The sequence below is a fragment of the Agelaius phoeniceus genome, chromosome 1 (genome assembly GCF_051311805.1).
Source record: "Agelaius phoeniceus isolate bAgePho1 chromosome 1, bAgePho1.hap1, whole genome shotgun sequence".
Classification (NCBI taxonomy): Eukaryota; Metazoa; Chordata; class Aves; order Passeriformes; family Icteridae; genus Agelaius; species Agelaius phoeniceus.
The window spans coordinates 130,552,729-130,570,025 of NC_135265.1; the positions used below are offsets into that span (position 1 = coordinate 130,552,729).

The following is a 17,297-nucleotide window of genomic DNA, read 5'->3' on the forward strand; positions in this document are numbered from 1 at the left end:
GAGCAGCGCTATTTCGGGCCGCGCCCGTGCGCCAAGCACACAGGAATGCGGCTGGGAGCCCGAGGGCAGCGCTGCGCATCCGCCGGGGCTGCGGCACCGCCACCGGGGCTCCGCCCGGGCTGCGCTCCCGGGAACCGGGCGGGGCGAGCCTGCCTGTCCTGGCTGATCCCGGTGCGCCCCAGGACCGGACCCCGCCCCTGCCCGCAGCAGCACAGGAGGGTCCCGAGGGTCCCAAAGCCGGGCTTGGCGGCCTCAGCCAGCCGGTCCGGGTGCTCGCGGTGGAGCCCCGCACGGTGCTCCGCCGCCGGGACGCGAACCCGCGACCCGCAGCCCTGGCTCCCGCCGCCCCCCACGCCGGCGTTATGTAACGGCCGCGCGCCGCCATTGGCCAGCGCCGGCCGGGGCGCGCGGGCGCGGGGGCGGGTCCGGCGCGCGCGCACTGCCGGTCCCGCTCCCTCCTCCTCCTCCTCGTTCTCCTCCCGAGCAGCGGCGGCGGCGGCGGGGCCGCGCGGAGCCTCCACAGCGCTCGGCAGGGCCGCCCAGCCCGCATCCCGCACGGGTGAGCAGCGCCGCGGAAGCGGAGCCCAGGGGAGCGCGGTGGGGCGGGGGAAGGGGAGCAGGCCTGGCCCAGGGGAAGGGAGGCGGCCCGGCCCGGCCTGCGCGCCACTCGCGGGCCGCCGCTCCCGGCTGCGGCCTCCGTCCGTCTGTCTTTCCGTGGTCGCTTCCCTCCCGCTACGCACGTGGTGGGGCTGCGGCCGCCCCTGCCCCGCCGGGCCCGCCCGAGGCCCGTGGCCGCCCCCGGTCCCTGCGCGCCGCAGGCCGGGCCCGGCCGGGGCGTCCCTGGCGGAGCGGGCGCCCGAGCCCTCGCTCCCGGCTGGGGGGGCCGCGGTGCTCGAGCTGCCGTGTGCCTCTGGCAGTGACAGCGGAGACAGCTGTCGGTGTCCAGCTTTAGGACTTGAAACTCCGCTCGATTCTGGTGACTTACAAGGAAATGACCCCGCGTGAGGTATGGCTGTGCTGCGGGTTTCAGCCTCGCTTCCCGACGGTGCCCGTGCTGCTGCTGCTGCTATGATTTGGCAGTAAAAAATCCTGTTACGATTTGGCAGCAGATTTTTTCCATGTGTGCTGTTTCCTACGTGCTCGCGCGTTCTTTATTTGGAGACAGCCGGCTGGTCTGTTGGACTCTGTGAGGGCGTGCCTGATAGGGAAAACAACACTTACCTGCGTTGTGCAATTGAAATTAGTGATTTGGCTTTGTAGATGAACTGATCATTCTTTTAAACGAGCTTTGGGATTATTCGTTTTGTCACTTTCTTAGAATAATAGTAGACTAAACCTTACTTTTCTCTGTTTCAAGTGCATTAATGTAACTTGCAGTATTTAAACTCTCGGATTTTTGGTTTTGGACTTTGTGTCGTGGTTGATATTTTTGAGCAAATGTTTGTAGTCGCGTTTTCTTGTCTGTGACTTAACTAAAACCAGCAGTTGCCAAGTACATGAAAGCTCAGTGTGGTTGGCTGTTGTAATGTAGTACTTATCAAAGCACTAAAATACAAAGTAATATGCAAACACTTTGTGAAAAGAATTCTTTTTTGTTACATCTGAGTATTTTCTGTCAGGAACCGTCTGACTCCTGGACGATTGCTGTAATGCTGATAAAATAGAAGTGAAATAAAACCTACTGTTCCTTCTTCTGTATGTAAAGCTATTGGAAATATATATTCTTTTTTAAATTTAAAGTGGGAATCCAGTGTTGTGATTGAGCCATGCTGTATATAAGCAGCATGAGGCCCTGGGTGGGGTGTTCTGAAGTAGTTGTAGCATCCAGTGGAACATAGACTGGCACTTTTAGTCTTACTGACATTGACTTTTGTACCTTATGGAAACTGTTGGACACCACATGTATTTCTATCTGCTTGTTAATGGAATTGTTGTTGTGTTCCATTTTATTAGCTGTATGGACTTCTGAACTTTGTTTTAGAGAAACTGGTGGGGGAAGAGGAGGGAACACTGAAGATGTAGTCTAATACTTCTGCAGAGGGTTACATGGCGGTGTTGGATGCCATGAAAGAGCTGGGCTGCAGCCTCAGAGGTGTCTCTCAATCCACAAGAGCTGTTCTGGGTCTTAGGGCCACTGTTTTGCTCCCATGTTAGGCACTTGTCCAAAAATTCCCACAATACTAGTGAATTTTCACATGTTGTTGATGTTTCATAGAAACTTAATTTTTGTAATGGTTTTTAAGGGCTTTTCATATGTATTTACTAAAGGTCGGTCAGTCACTGTTTGGGTAGGATTTTCTCTCCCACTGGGAGGCCACCTGTCCTGATGGGAGGGATTGCTGGGAGACAGACAGTCTGTGTGTCCCACAGGTACCAAACCTGGGACAAGTGCCCAGGGCACCCAGAGGGGCAGTGGCCAAGCAGCTGCCTTCCTGGGAGCACTGGCCTTTACTGGTTGTCCTGAGAACAATGGGCTTGGCTGGCTGTCCTGTGCTTGGGCAGGGCTGTGCTTCTGAGAGAGCCGCACAACTGAACCGTGCGTGGGCCGTGAGGGACTGGGAGAGACACAATAGCAGAAATTGGGCTGCTGGCTTATATAACCACATGCTGAATCCTGTTCTCTTGGTGTGCCCAAATCCTGTCGGGTGTCTGCTCTGGGGGTGGGGTAAAGACTGAATTGGGTGTCCTGGTGGCAGTGTGCAGGTGGAGTGCACTGCTGTGGAATGTGATGTCTTGATGCTCCCTGAATTGTGACACTTTTGTCTCATTTTGTCTTCTGGTGGACCTTGTAATGGCATATGGCAATAGCATTTACTTGCTTTTATGCTCCTGTGTGAGATACAGTAATGGCTTCTGATGGGGGCAGTCTTTTTTTTTCAAGAAATTGTATGCACATAAATGTGGCTGAAAATAAAAATACAATAGCCACCTGTAAAAATCACCTTTAATAAAGATGAGTGACCTATTGTTCTTGGAGTTCCCAATTTCAAAGCAGCTCACAAGCACCTAAAACAGAAGACAATAACACACCTTGGGCAATACTTTGATTTGCCTTTCTTGAAACTTGTTTCAAGTTCCAGAGGTAAAGGTTGAGTCTTAATATACCACAAACAACAAAACCCTTGAATTTTTCAGAACCTTTTGAAAAAAAGAATAAGTTTCTATTAACTGTAAAGGAAACTTTTCATTATTCTGACTATTGAAAACACTTTTCAAAAGTAGAGCTTGAATCTTAGTAGAGGAAGACACCTTAGAATGGCCTAATAATTCTGATGTTTATTTTAAGAATGATACTGAACCCACAGGCTTTACATAGCAAAGAGCTTGAACAGATGTCTGTTGTGTTTGAGTTATGGGAGTTGTAGGCCTTGTGGACAGAGCAGATGACTGCATTGTGCTCATGGTTACAGCTCTTCAGTCAGATAGCAGCAGCAGTTTCTCATGTTTGTAGACTAAATGTCTTCTTTTTGTTTGTAGATATGGCTCGTGGACAGCAGAAGATTCAGTCGCAGCAGAAAAATGCCAAAAAGCAAGCTGAGCAAAAAAAGAAACAAGGACATGATCAGAAGGCTGCAGCCAAGGCTGCCTTGATATATACCTGCACTGTCTGTAGGGTAAGAGGAACTGAAGTCAAAATAGTCTTGTAGGGAGAGGTCTGTCTCCTTGCCTAGAACAGGATTTTTAGATTTTATCGTGGAAACTAAAATACTTAAGTGGTTGTCTAGCTTGTTGCTGTAAGAAGAGTTTGCATCTGTTATGTGACTTGCTTACAGATTACTGAGCCCTACTGGTAATTGAGATAGAAAATCTGAGAGGCTGTGTTCAGGTCTGGTTTGGGTGGTTATTTTGCCTTTTGTATTACAGTGGTCTGCATATGCTCTTAGTATAAGATAGAACATGTAAAAAGTGTGCAGTCAATTCTTGTTTAGTCTCTATGTGGAAACATATTTTCTCTGTGATGGAGTTGACCTGTCTTGGAATCAGTGGTAATGGATGTTGCTGTAGAAAGGAGAAGCGGTGGTGCCAAAAGCTTTAATGTAAGCTTGAGACACAGTAACTTTTGCTAGAACAACTTACTTGACAAGAATAAAGAAATTTGAGTACTAATCAGATTATTCTTTTCCTTCTGGCTGATTTTCCTAAATGCTTCTTTTGGAGCTGAAGGATGAACTTGCTATTTTCACTTCAATAGTCAGTCTCAGAATAGATCTGCCACTTCAAATGTCTTAGATAGGATTCCAAATTGAGGGTTGCTTACTTAAGTACTTGTAACCAGCTCCTCTTGTTGTGAAATCAGGCTGTAGTACCAATCAGTTTGGGCAGTCAATGTCTGCAACTGTGTCATAGCAAAAGTCTGAGATTGCTTGTGCCAAGTAGAGACTCAGTTCATGCCCTATAACTTCTTGGCCCATTGGTAAAGTAAAGAAATGGCTTTCATACAGATTTGATTCTGTAAAGGATAAATGTTTGTCTTTAAGGTGTTGAAAAAGAAAATGGTGAGGAGGGAGGTTTTCCACCAGGCCGGCCTGTGAAGTGCAAGATGTGCAGGAAGATACCTAGCCAGACTAACACCATTGATGACCATGCCAAAGCAAGTGTGATTGTAGTGCTTAAAAGCACCTCTGAAAATAGGCAGTTAAATACTCCATCTTACCCTGCAGCTAAATTAGTGGTGCTTCTGTCACTATAGCAGTGTCATCAAGGAGGGAGTTGGCTTCTGGGGAAAGAAAATAAAACATAGCGGGGATTAGGTTTTGTAGTGTTCTTAGGTTTTGTAGTGTTCTTTAACTCTTGTACTGTGCATAAAGTTTAATGTCTCTCTTTAATCAGACTCAAATGCCGGATCCCAAGACCTTCAAACAGCACTTTGAAAGCAAGCATCCTAAGACTCCACTTCCTCCAGAATTGGCTGATGTTCAGGCATAAAGTTGTCTACAGGTCATTACCTTAATTTTTAATTGATTGTCTGAGAAAGATGTATTACAAATTGGTTTTTTTACCACCAACAACTGTGACTTTAAACTTGCTTCAATTCTTTTAATATGAAAACTACTGTAGGTTATAGTTATACCCCTGAACTGTTAAAAAGAGAAGAAAGAAGCAAGCTAGTTCTTACATGGGTGAAATGGCTGTGGCATTTCACTGTGCCCGGAGGTTGTTTTAAAAGGGATTAATGTTATTTCAAATGGTCATTCTTAGGAATATTTCATTATTTAGTTCTTGCTTTGAAATGTTTGTTTTGCTTTGAACAAAATACATAAGTACAATTGATCTGTTACTATAAAACATGTAATGTAAACAGTTGTTTAGTATATTTCCAACAATTGAGCCTTTTTGTTCCTGAAGCTATGCAAGTGAATGCAGAAAAATCTGAATTTCTGTGTTGACTGTAGAAGAGATTTCCCAGTAGGCAGTTGTTAGGCTGTAACTGAAAGTGGTTATAATAAAAGGCTGAAATAAGGTAAAAAGCAGTAGTATGGTATTTCATTCATCAGAGATAAGCAGCATTGTGTAATGGTTCAGCTTAACCGAGTTGTTCTTGTTTTTTATAGGTGAAGTCATGACACCTATTGACTCTTCTACTGTCAGACCTTACATAACAAACCTGCAGCTGCTTTTCTAAAACTGTTGATCAGCAAAAATGAAGGGGCTACAGAAACATTCATATTTTTATGCTGTTCCCTCTTGGGCTTCATGCAAAGACAATTCTGTGTAAATGTACAGTTGTGCCCTATTTGGAAATCCTAAAAAATCAGTCCATACTTGTTATAAAAAATTTTTTACAATTGTAATTATATTGATGTTCATATTGTGTAAAATAACTCACTTAATAAAGTAGTACTTTGATTTTACAATATCACAGATTAACTCCTTGTAGAAATTCTGTTTCACCTTTCTGCATTATCTGCCTTATAAAATAATAAAAAGTACAAAAGTGGAATTTTCCCCATCCTGCCAAAACATGAGCAGTATCATTCCACTGCAAGTAATGTACATTACAGTAAATTAATCTTAAAGTGGAGAGGGAAGCTGCTCAGATTTACTGTCTAGTGTGCTGCCTGCTTGAGCCCAGCCACTAGTGGTCAAGCTGACAGCTCAAGGTGCAACACACCCCTGAGCAGCTGCATGAGAATCATGAGACTTCCTTCTACGTTTTTGTCCTGTGTGCTGGAGTCTTAAGTACTGCAAGCCATTTCAGATGGGATTCCTTTACTGTGAGGGATCATGTTCCTTGAAGTCATGCACTGGAGGAGCTCTAGTTATGCTTGTTATCCTTTCTATTTAGGTAGATGGCTGAGGAAGCTTGAGAGGTGGCACGATTGAAAAATGCTTGCCAAATAACAGGTTAAAGCAACTCTGCTCTTAGTTGAAAACTGGATTTTAAAATATTTTTAGTGATATTTTGAGCAGTCAACCACACATGTTCCCCCTCAAATGTGTCTGGTTATTTCTCTCTTGAAGGAATATGTAAAATAGCCAGCCATTAATAACCTTCCTTCACAACCAGCTTAAAATAAGCCTGTTGGAAAAGAGCCAAAGTAACTAAAATAATATGGCTACTTAAAGAAATCGGATGTGATTAAAGTTGCAATGACAAGAAAAAGCTGGATAATAACTCTGGCCAAGACCATTTGAGCAGATAAACATAATTACCACTAAAGTGTTCTGGGCTGTGTTATAATCCCAGATGTACAGCACAAAAGTAGTGGAGAAACATGGGAATTGTGCTGGAAGGTCTACTATACAAAATCCCATCTTAGGCATTTTGGAGGGGGCTTAAGAGCTTTAGTTTTTACTCTGCAGTTAGAAGCAGTACTAGAATTGCTGTGATGTGCAGAGTTAACAATGGATGTAAAAATTCCAGCAGTCCAAGTAACCCTTGCTATGCAGCAGGACTATACATCTGACCTTCAAATGGCTTCCTAAAATCTAGGACCATAGTCTCAAAGACTCATTCACTTAAAAGAATGCACTTGGTATTTTATTATATAAAGTCAAAACCTTTGTCTTTGTCCACTCATTTTCTCTTTATTGAACTACTTCTGTGAGACTAGCTTCCTGTCCTCTTTGCTGTGACAGTATCTCTGTAAATACTTACTTTGGCATAAAGTTTCTCTGTATTATAGTCACTCTGGGATAACCTGTATACCACTTAACTTTTATAGATAATGTTATTCTCCTCAGCGTAATCCACTACTGCACTTGTACACCTGACATCAGAATGTAACAATTCATTTTTTTTCTTTAATGTTATCAATACATACATCCTGATAAACTGGCTCCACAAGGCAAGAAATCTGCTTTCAACCTATGTGCTGTATGGGGAAGAGGTACTTCAATGTTCTAATGCTGTAGTTTGTCTAAAAATACGCTGAGTAGAAATGGAAAAGATGTTTCTTGCACTGATTGGTATTTGAGAAAATGGTTTTACTCTGGAAAATGTTTGGGGATGCATCCCTAAAGCTTGGGCCTGAGGTGAAGTAAATGTTCTATTCCTTCAGTTCAGATTGTGTAGCATTAAATAAAAGACTTGTTTCATAAACAATCTCTGTTAATGAGCACTGAAGAGCTGGAAAGCTGCATCATTAGTGGGATGGTTACGTTCAGTTAGAATTGTATTTTCAAAACTCCTATGATGCTCAAGTTGAAAATGCCCTCTGAAATGATGGGGTTTATATGTTGGAAGCCAAGGGTGATCCTCAGTTCAGTAAGATCCCCAGCTGCAATAACTGTCATCTTAATTATAGAAGTAAATGAAAGCTGTGACTGAATTGTTATAAAGGCTGTACTAAATGTGGCAATAGCCCTCAGTCAGAGTATCTGCAATACTCATTGTACCTAAAAGATCAGAGGAAGGACTAGTTCTCCATCATCTCTTCCTGATCTGAAAGCACACCCTAGTACCTGGCTAAAGACACAGTTGTGCATTGTAATGTGTCTGATTAAAGAGAATTAAAACTATAAACCATAAAATGTCATATTTCCTGCCTGCTTTTGCTGCACCTAGAAAATTAATTTCCTGGCTGTGACAGCCATGTAACTTGAAGCTATCTAACTGTGTAAGAAAGCAAAATAGACATGGAACGTTTCCTGTATTCCCTTGAGAAAGATGAATTTCTGTGCAGGGTCAGCATTCAGGTGAAGGGCTCTTACTGTGTCAGTGTGGACATCAGCTGTCATGGATACTTGTGGAGCAGCTTTAAGAGGGGTTTTGGATTTTCAGAAGCCTTCATCTTCTGGGAATCTCTTTAAGCAGCATCTAAATTGCATTTTAGATTAGGCTTAAAATAATCTGAAAAAAATCTCAGTAAAAAGTTAGCAGGTATGGTTATGATGAGGCCATCATCATGGGGACTACTGAGTAATCAAGAACAGTTTTTCAATTTTTGTTACTCAGGCTTATTTCTGTGCCTCTGCTTTTACCTATCTCAGGGCTTCTATTTTCTTACTGTCAAAAAGCTGTGTGAAAAATCCAAGATAGAAGTTGCAGACAGTTGCCGTGTAGCCTTAGGGAAGCAGTTTATGCAGTGCTCTTGAAACATCCCTGGACACCATCCCCTGTGGTTATTTGCTGAAAACACTTCTGCTCAAGTAAGTAAAGTTACTGACCACGGGCTGTTTGCAAACCACATAGCAATGAAGGAATTTGTGGCATTTCTATAAACTATACTGATTCATTTTCCCATCTTGATAAGAAGAGCTAATAGGTGGAATGTCTTATCATCAGGTAGTGGGTAGGCTTTCCCATTTTCACAGAAACAAGTTGGGAATTGCTGGGCTTTACTAGAAACGTGATCTTCCAGGGTCTGACAAGTAAATTTGGTTAATCCTATAGGAGCCATAAGCAAAGTAAAGGTCAGTTTGTGTTTCTGTCTACCCAGCCACTTTCTGCTGTGTGTAATTTGGGGGCCTTTGATTTGCCTATTTAGAACCTTACAGGTTTTGGAGTGGATTTTGAATTCAGTTCCAGACCTCCCTTTCACTGCTATTCAGTGTGATTTTGCTCTAGTCCAGACAGTGGGAGGGTGTCAAGTGCTGTCTGGTATTTTTCTGTACGTTTTTAAAATTATTTTGAAATCTTTTAATACATTGTCTGTTGTGTTACAGGTTTTGTATAGATAAGGCACAACAGTGGCTCACTGAAGGAGTTATCTTGGGAGCTTTTAAAGAAAAGTAGATTGGGTTATATGTATGTTTTATAATTCTCTTATGTAGCATTTCACACTGGGGTTCCTGGGAAAGGAGGAATCTGTAGTTGTCCCAACACAGTTATCTAACAGTTCTCAGCTTTTATAGGAAATATGACACAGCTTTCCTCTGAGAACTACTGTCCATTAGATACATAAAGCCAAGGTCCATGCAGCACTTTGATGGCATGGCACACGAATTTTTGTGTTCCTTCTTTGTAGCTGTGACAATCATTGTGCAAAGCGTAACTGAAAGCTGGAGCTCTTTCAGAGGGCTATGGATTAAGGGAAATCTCAGGAATATATCTAGTCCATCTCCCTACTCTGAGATTGGACAAAATCTGCCCAGACAAACCACAAAATGTTCCTCTAACCCTTAAAAGCTTCCAGTGAAAGGGATCCCACGATCCCAGACCTTGGAAGCAGCATGGATCACTGCTGTAACCAGTGCTGAAGTGGACAGTTACCACAACAAGAGTTTATCCCTGCCAGTGAAGTCAATTGCTTACTGTTCTTATTGGCAATAGATGTAATGAATAGTGCCTTTATTTTCAACATTGCTACTGTGTTCTCCTAGTCTTCAGAGCAAACCCAGTTAATTGAATCACTCTTCATAGATCACAGTTTCTAAGTCTGGCAATTGTTGGTGCTCTGGATCCTCTACAGTTTGTGCTCTTGAATCATATGGCCCAAGATATGACCCAAAGTGCTGGCTGAAGCTAGTGCAGAGTAGCTGGAACAACTAAGGTCTGGCACTTGCATGCACTGGAATTTTATTAGGCTTTCTGCAACAATGTCACAGATTCATTTTGATACCACTAATAATTTCCACTTTGTACCTCTATTTAGTGTCCACATACCTGCCTCTCAGGTTTAAAACTGTTTACCAAGTTCATCCAGGTGTGGTATCATGGAGGATATTGCAGATCCTCTTTTACTCTTTAGTCTGTATTGTTCATGAACACACTGATGGGATACATTGCAGGCAAAGCCTTGCAGGACTTCACTTGAGTATCTTGCTAGACTCCAGTAAGCCTTTGGTAATTCTTGAGAGCACTTTGTACTGCTGTGATTCTCTCTGTAGTCAGGATGGATTGGAGCCCTGTATCTGTGAGGACTTTGCAGACTGACAATGTCAAAGGCATTTACAACCACAGGGAGATGTGGATCTTGTGTGCCTGTGGCCACCAGGACAGTTTTCACAAAGAAATGAGAGGTAATGAAGTATGGCACAGTTTGTTCCTGAAAAATCCATATTGTCTGGCTGTTGCTTGGTTACTTCTTCACATGCATTTACAAAGGGAATTCTATAAAAATTATCCTAGCCCTTTCCCAGGTTTAGGTTGAATGACAAGAGTCCCTTTATTTTTAAATTACTTTTGCTTGTCCCATTACTCTCTTGAATTCTTCCCTGTGCTGTGTGAGTTCTCAGAGAGCAACACTCATGGTCCCTAGTGACACGGCTGAGTGCTGGAGCATCCTAGGATAAGAGTTATTAGCTGTTGTCAACTTGAATTCCATCAAAGTCCTCTGACTACTTTAGCTTACTCTTTCAATTTCTTAACATGGTTTATTAACTTTTGAGTGAAATCAAAAATGCTGTTGATTACTTATTTGTAAATCTTTTTTCTTTCCTTCTTCATCAGGTAATGGACCTATACTTTATCTTTCCTTAGGTATTTGTAGTCTGTGTATCTGCCTTTTAGCATCTCAGCTGTCTTTTTGGACTCTGAAAATGAAGGTGTTACTGTGTGGACTTTGGAGTCTTCTAAAACCCAGTCATTTGTATGTCTCTCAGGATCCACACTCTTATATTTGCAACCACTGTGGTGAACTCTTTGAAGTAATTTTTTTTGCATGGTTTGCCCACTGTTGAGCTATCAGAAGCTTTATATATTCCATCCTGATCTGTTCAAGGCCCCAAACATGCAAGAGCATTCTCATTAAAGTTTGAGTTCTGCTGAGTATTTACTTAGCTACAGGCTAGCAGTGAGAAGGATCAGGCTGGCCTGATAAATCTGAATTTGCAATAGTAGTTAATGTTGGATATAAAACTGCAGAGCACTAATTAGATTAAATGCTTGATTGACTTTTCATCAGACATCATTCTGGCCTCTGGTTTTCTCTTCCTCTGGTTTTCAAGACTGTCCCTATACTTTAATCATTGCTGCCTATCTTTTCCATATGGATGCCAATGTAATCCAACCCCTCACAAGAGCACATCATATCTGTCTCCTTATCCTTAGTTTACCAAGAGAAGAGTAATACCCAAGCTGCCTCTGTGTCTTTTTCAGTGCTTTGCAAAATTAAAGTATGCCGGGACAACAAATCCATGTTAATTGTCCAGCATATTGTAGACCGTCAGGATAGGTCTTAGTTTTTAATTTCTTATTCCTGATACGTCTTCAAATTTCAGTGGCCATTACCTACTGATAGTTTTTACTTTCTTTTGGTACACATTTTCTTTAGCTGTTGATAATTACTGCGTATTTTTCTATGAAATGGTTGCTATGTTTATTTCCTGTGAACATTTGTGGATCCTTTGAAGAGGGAAAATGAAGTATTTCCAACCAGAAGAATAATAAAAGAATGATGTCTTCTTAAAAAAACCCACAAAAAGTCTAAAATGTTTGATTGTGTCCTCATGGTATTCAGAATTATTCTTATGGTCATTACTCACTTTTGTTACAGTAATGCTTAATGAAGTTGTATTTTCTGTTGGAGACACAACTCAGATTTTATATCACTATGGGCTGTGTGCAGTAAGGGAACTGATCAGGATGTCAGTGGAGCTCCTTTTTCTTTCCACAAAAACTGAGGGAAAAATAATTTTTATTTCTGACTGGTTTTCTCTTGCTGCATTTTTATTTAGAAATAAATTTACATTTGTTATGACTTTACAAAAAATTGCTTAACCCTAAGAGATTTTTTAAGGGACATCTGCTGCTGTTAGCTCTTATCAGATCAGTGCTAGAAGAGAATATTCTTATTGAGGTCTAAGAAATAGTGTTTATTGAAGATCATGTTAAGTAAGGTTAAGAAACAGTAAACAGCTGCTTTTTGTTACTGTAGTAAATCATTCAAAGAATTTGCTGTTATGCATCTGAAAACAAGAGCTTTTAGCAGCTGAAAGAATGTGACACTGTCTGCACCATAACCACCAATAGCCAAGGAGGACAACTTCTCAGCTTCTGGGCTGACTTCTAAATGGACAAAGCCTGCCTGTATTTTTCTCAAACAATAATTGAATTCTACATCACTGAAGTCAGTAGGAACTCAATTTTGTCATGTGCTAAATACTTGCATGTGCAGAAAGCTGCTAGCTTGAACACCTTCGTAAAATCAATGTCACATGTTACTAAAATCAGTGTAACTGATGTCTCTATATCAGAAGACAATTTATGTGTGGCTGGAAGATGCAGTAGTCTGTCTAGAAAACATAGAGAGTGTTGTACCAAGACAGACTACAAATTCTAATTGATAAAGTTAAAAGATGGTTTTGGGCTGCAGTCACTGTCAGTCCCCAAAATTTCTCCTTTTATCACAAACCTTTTGATTGGAAAAAGGTGGGCAATATGACTGTGGACCTCAGAGAGGTTAGTGCCCTATGGACAGAGATTTGGATACCACTCTCTTAGACACTTCTGAAATTATTTACCTCTCTTGCTTGCTCTGTGACTCCAGCCATTTTTTCAGGACCCAACTCTCTCTGTTGTGCCCCATTTCCCCACTTGTGGTGGGTGAATGAGTAGGAGCACAATAATATAACAGTAAAATTGTCCAGTGCTGATACTGCCTTGACTGTGCTATTTTTAGTCAATGGTGGCCAGACTTCACCTTTCACTCCCTTCCAAGGGACAGAAGCAGCCTGGCATCTGCAGAGGTGCTTGCTGAGACTGCATTCCTCACCTGCCACCGTCTGGACATGAGGCTCATGGAGCCACACAAGCAGTGTAACTGGTCATGAGTAACTGGCCCTAGGCCCTTCCTGTTAATACCCTTGGCTAAGGACAGCCAGATTTGTAGAAAAGGAGGTATCTTAAAGGCAATTCTGTTGTTCCTATTTGTGAAAATGGCTGGGTAGAGGAAAGGCTTTCTGTCATTATGAGGGATGGTGGGGGCTTAGGGCTGCAAAATAACTTCCTGCGGTGCTGGACGTAGAGAAACACTTGAGAAATGCATAAACTACAAGACAAATTTTCTTTGGTGCTTGCATTTTTTTAGTCAGGGAGGTGAATTCATACTGAAGCACCTGGTATGGAATCCCTTTCCCAAGTTCAGCAAAGTGAGCAGTCAGCCCATGGAAGGGTCTGGCAAACTGAGGTGCCTGTGTGGGGAAGCTTGTGTTTGGGAGCAGGGAAGCAGCAGGGAGTCTGCATTTCTGGGGGAGCTCAGCAAAGACAAACACCCTTCCTTCACAGCTGCCCTGCATGAGAAAAGGAGGAGAGGCAGTGGCATGATCCCAAATAGACTGTAAGAAAGTTCCCTCTGCGTTTGCTTCCATGAAAGGCTTTGAGCCCTTGAAGCTGGCTCAGGATTGATTGATTGCTAATGATGGTTAGGGTCCATTTAAAGGCAATAAGCTAACATGTCTTGATGAAAATGTGCTTTATATGGCACCCATGACAGATATTTTGCAAGTACTGACACACCATCCCTCTCACTAATGTGGTAATGACTGTGCTAAGTGCTTGAGTGTTTGGGGATTTTTTCTCCTCCATCCCTCCTTATTGTGGGTATGTCTATACCAGACATCCTTATGCTGCACTCCTCCTTACCCAGGTACTCATCTCTTCAAGTACAATTGAATAGGCTTGTATATAATTGGTGTCTCAGGAAGAGAAAAACTGTATGGGAACTTTAACAAAACTGATGCTGACTTCATTGTCAGCAGTGAAGTTTATGAGCTGCTTTTGACCAGAATTTGACTCCCACAGATAACGTGCTGTAGAGCTGGCAGGGAGAGAACTGAAGTCCTTCCATTTCCTGGAAGCTCTGTGGGAGAAAATGAACAGGAAACCCCAGTGAAAGCAGTCCCCATTCAAGAGAAGACTAGAACAGAAAAATGGGAACATTGGAAAGTTCCACCAAAAAAGAGTATTGTCACCTATGAACTTGACAGCCAAAAAGTGCTGCTTTCCAGAGCTTTCTTTGCAAGAGGTCCTGGCTCTTGGGCAGATGCAAGCTCTAATTAGAGCTCGTTGCCATTGTTGCTTAAACTGATTATGAGAGAAAGTGTTGAAATGTTATTCCTCCTGAAGGTTACTTGTCCAGTTTCTTAAAACAAGTAAAGCTGTTACTGTCCCCTTGGAGAGTGAATGGAAGCAGATTAGAATGAAACAGATGGTGCAGAATTTAACTTAAAATCAAGATTCTTATTGAGACCTGTCTGTCTCAAGCCACTCTTCAGGCAAATTGATATGCATAGACATTAAACAAATAATCCCAATGGTCACCCTAGGGTCAGTTTGTTAGTTAAAGATTTCAGAGCTCAGGACACATGGCTTATTTGTTGAGGAAGGCATCTCTTGTTTTTCTTCAGCTATAGTAAATACCAGCTGTTTTAAAAGGTGGATCCCAATCTGTGGATTTATATTGTGTAAAAATGGTCCTTCTTCTAATTTAGCAAGACCTATCAAAACAAACATTATTTATAAACCTTTTTTGTCTTCTGACCACTGCCATTTTCTAGTTTCTCCATTCTTACAGCAGTCTTTTCTTTATCCCCATTTCCAGCCAGCTTTCTAGGAGAGCTGTATTAAGTCTTTCCTCTCCAAAAATATGAGTGAGCTACCGTTTATACGCCCAACAACTCCTCAGTCCTTTTCTTTACTGTGGAATGAATCACAGCCACTCTCTTTGGCATTTCCAAATGAATGTCTAACCAAAAGCTGTAGCTCTACCCTTGAAAGAAAACTCTTAACCTCTTGCCCACAATGTTTCTACCCCTTAGTTTGTTTTGCATTGCTACAACTATTATGTCCCTTTGGATTGCCCATGAGCCCTTGGTTTGGTTTGGGTCTTCATCTAGATCTCTCTATATCAGTTAGACTTTTTGCCAGTTCTTCTGCCTTCCTTAGTCAATGTTTTTTTCCAGGTCCTTGACATGTCCTCTGTGCAGCACCCCTCCCTCTTAACATCCAGCTTTCACATACACTGCCTGGCCCTGCTCATTTCCACACTCTTGGAGAATGTCAGTGCAAAGAGCTGCCCAAAAATCATTGTCCTCACCTGATCATTGTCCTCACCTGTTGTTTCCTGCATGCTCCTCTCCTCACTCTCAACTTCACTTCCTTCCTTCAAAACCCTGCTTTGCCAGGAAGCATCCCAGGAGCTGGTAGCAGCTGTCAGGCTGTTCCTGTTATCCTCCCAATCTCTCTCCTATTTCCCAGCACTTGCCAGTGTCTTTGCAGCATCCACCAGTGGGGTCTCAAATAGCACCCACCACAGTTGTCTCCAGCTCCATGGCCAGACTTCCCAAATGCATGGTGCTCACAGCCACACCATCCTGCTTCTCAGGCCACACTGACAAGTCTTTCCCCTGCAGAACAGGTACAGAAGTTGTTGCAGCTGATAGATGCTGAAACAACTTTCTCCTCTCTGTGTTCCTCACTGTTTGTGAGCAGCAGAGGGGCTCTCTTGCTCCTTTTTCACTGAGTTAATAGTTTATTCCACAAGGTCTTTGCTTTCCAGACTATATATTTTTAAATTTTGATTTACTGCCTTGGCCCTTAGCATTCAAATTCATCTATATTTTTAAGACCACATTTCCCTCTGCCATGCCACCCTGTCCTTTTTAACCCTTCATCACACATGTGACCTTATTTAGTGACAAGAGAACTGGCAAGTCAGAGACACAAGGGCAAGCCTTGGGTTCAAATGGGGCAGAGAGCAGGGCTGCACATCCACAGCCTCCCCCACCCAATGCCCTCTGTTCACTGCTTGCTGTGCAGTCATCAGTATAGCAGTTGATAGGTAGGTTTTTTATTGCCATATGCAGCTGGTAAAGGGTTAACCCAGAGAGGAGGGTTTAGGAGCAGCCCAAAATCTGCTCTCCCTACATTCAAAACCACTGTGAACCTAAGCAGCCCTTGTTCTGAAGTGAGCAACCAGACAGCTCCTTAAAAACCTTGGGTGTGTTTCACACTATGTGTTTAAAGTAATTAGTTCCCAGGTCAAGGCTTGCCACTCTGGTTTTACCCTCAGTGAACCCTGAACTGACAACACCTTGCAGATGGGCTTTGCTGAATTTCCAGCATCTCCTGCCCAACCTGCTTCTTCTTCCTCTTTCTTGTGCTTCATCATCTTGCTTATTTCTCATTTAGTGTCCTTCTATCTGGAGGCACCTGCTTTGTGTGAGAGGAAATGAATCCCCAGCCCACCTGCCCTCCTCCTCAGCACAGTGCACAAGTGAGAGTGGGCAGTATAAAATCCACGTGAGGGATCCCACCTGTGCAGCTCAAGTGCTGAAAAAATCTTAGGAGCAGAACTTGCTGAGTCCAGCCCTTATATTTTGGACATTGGGGCAAGAGCTGGTCTTTGTTTTGCAGCCATTACTTTTCCCTTTAGCATTCTCTCAGGATCTTTAATATGCCTTAGTCCTCTCTTAGTTATCCAGAATGCAGTTTGCCTGTGTGTTCTGCTGTATCCTGTCTTTTCCAAAGCATCATTACTTTCTGGGCACAAGCAGTCAGGTGCTGGATTTGCTCAGCTTGACTGTGGATCTGCATAAATGTAATTCTTGTATGTCTTGATAGGGGCCTATCAATTGACAAAAACATGCTTTGGATGCTGATTCAACTTCATCTGTAGGATTAGCTCAAAATTTGTAATTGCCTTTGTAGGTGCCATCTCTTCCTGCAAGTACATTTTCCCTTTAAAAAAATCCCAGGTGTTTATAATCACAATTTAATAAACTATATTTTCAGTCTTAATCTCTTGCCAATTCAGACAGATCTGCAGGAGTAATTCTTCAAGTAGCTACCAGGGTATTCCCTTCCATGGTGATTTAAATTAGCCAAACAATAACGCCTTCAGTGATTAAAACACCCAAAAAAGGTCAGAACAAAAATCTTCCCATTTAAGTCTGTGTTAAACCAATTCATTGGA

General features: G+C 42.6%; 1 protein-coding gene across 2 annotated transcripts; it reads left to right on the forward strand.

Moving 5' to 3' along the window:
- The first annotated feature begins 395 nt into the window (after positions 1 to 395).
- Positions 396 to 7,546, forward strand: ZNF706 (zinc finger protein 706). 2 transcript variants are annotated; one of them, XM_054652524.2, is made up of 4 exons: positions 396 to 559; positions 3,478 to 3,614; positions 4,831 to 4,938; positions 5,553 to 7,546. In XM_054652524.2, the coding sequence occupies exons 2-3, from the start codon at positions 3,480 to 3,482 to the stop codon at positions 4,924 to 4,926; spliced, it is 231 nt and encodes a 76-aa protein (XP_054508499.1). In that variant the 5' UTR covers positions 396 to 559; positions 3,478 to 3,479; the 3' UTR covers positions 4,927 to 4,938; positions 5,553 to 7,546. The 2 variants fall into 2 exon arrangements, with proteins under 2 accessions (XP_054508499.1, XP_054508414.1); XM_054652439.2 differs by lacking the exon at positions 396 to 559 and adding an exon at positions 842 to 1,006.
- The last annotated feature ends 9,751 nt before the right edge of the window (positions 7,547 to 17,297 follow it).

What these genes read in the sequence shown, in the direction of transcription:
- ZNF706 (XM_054652524.2), top strand. Translation starts at nt 3,480, where the DNA reads ATGGCTCGTGGACAGCAGAAGATTCAGTCGCAGCAGAAAAATGCCAAA. An exon ending in ATACCTGCACTGTCTGTAGG is followed by an intron (nt 3,615 to 4,830) that starts GTAAGAGGAACT and finishes CTCTTTAATCAG; the next exon opens with ACTCAAATGCCGGATCCCAA.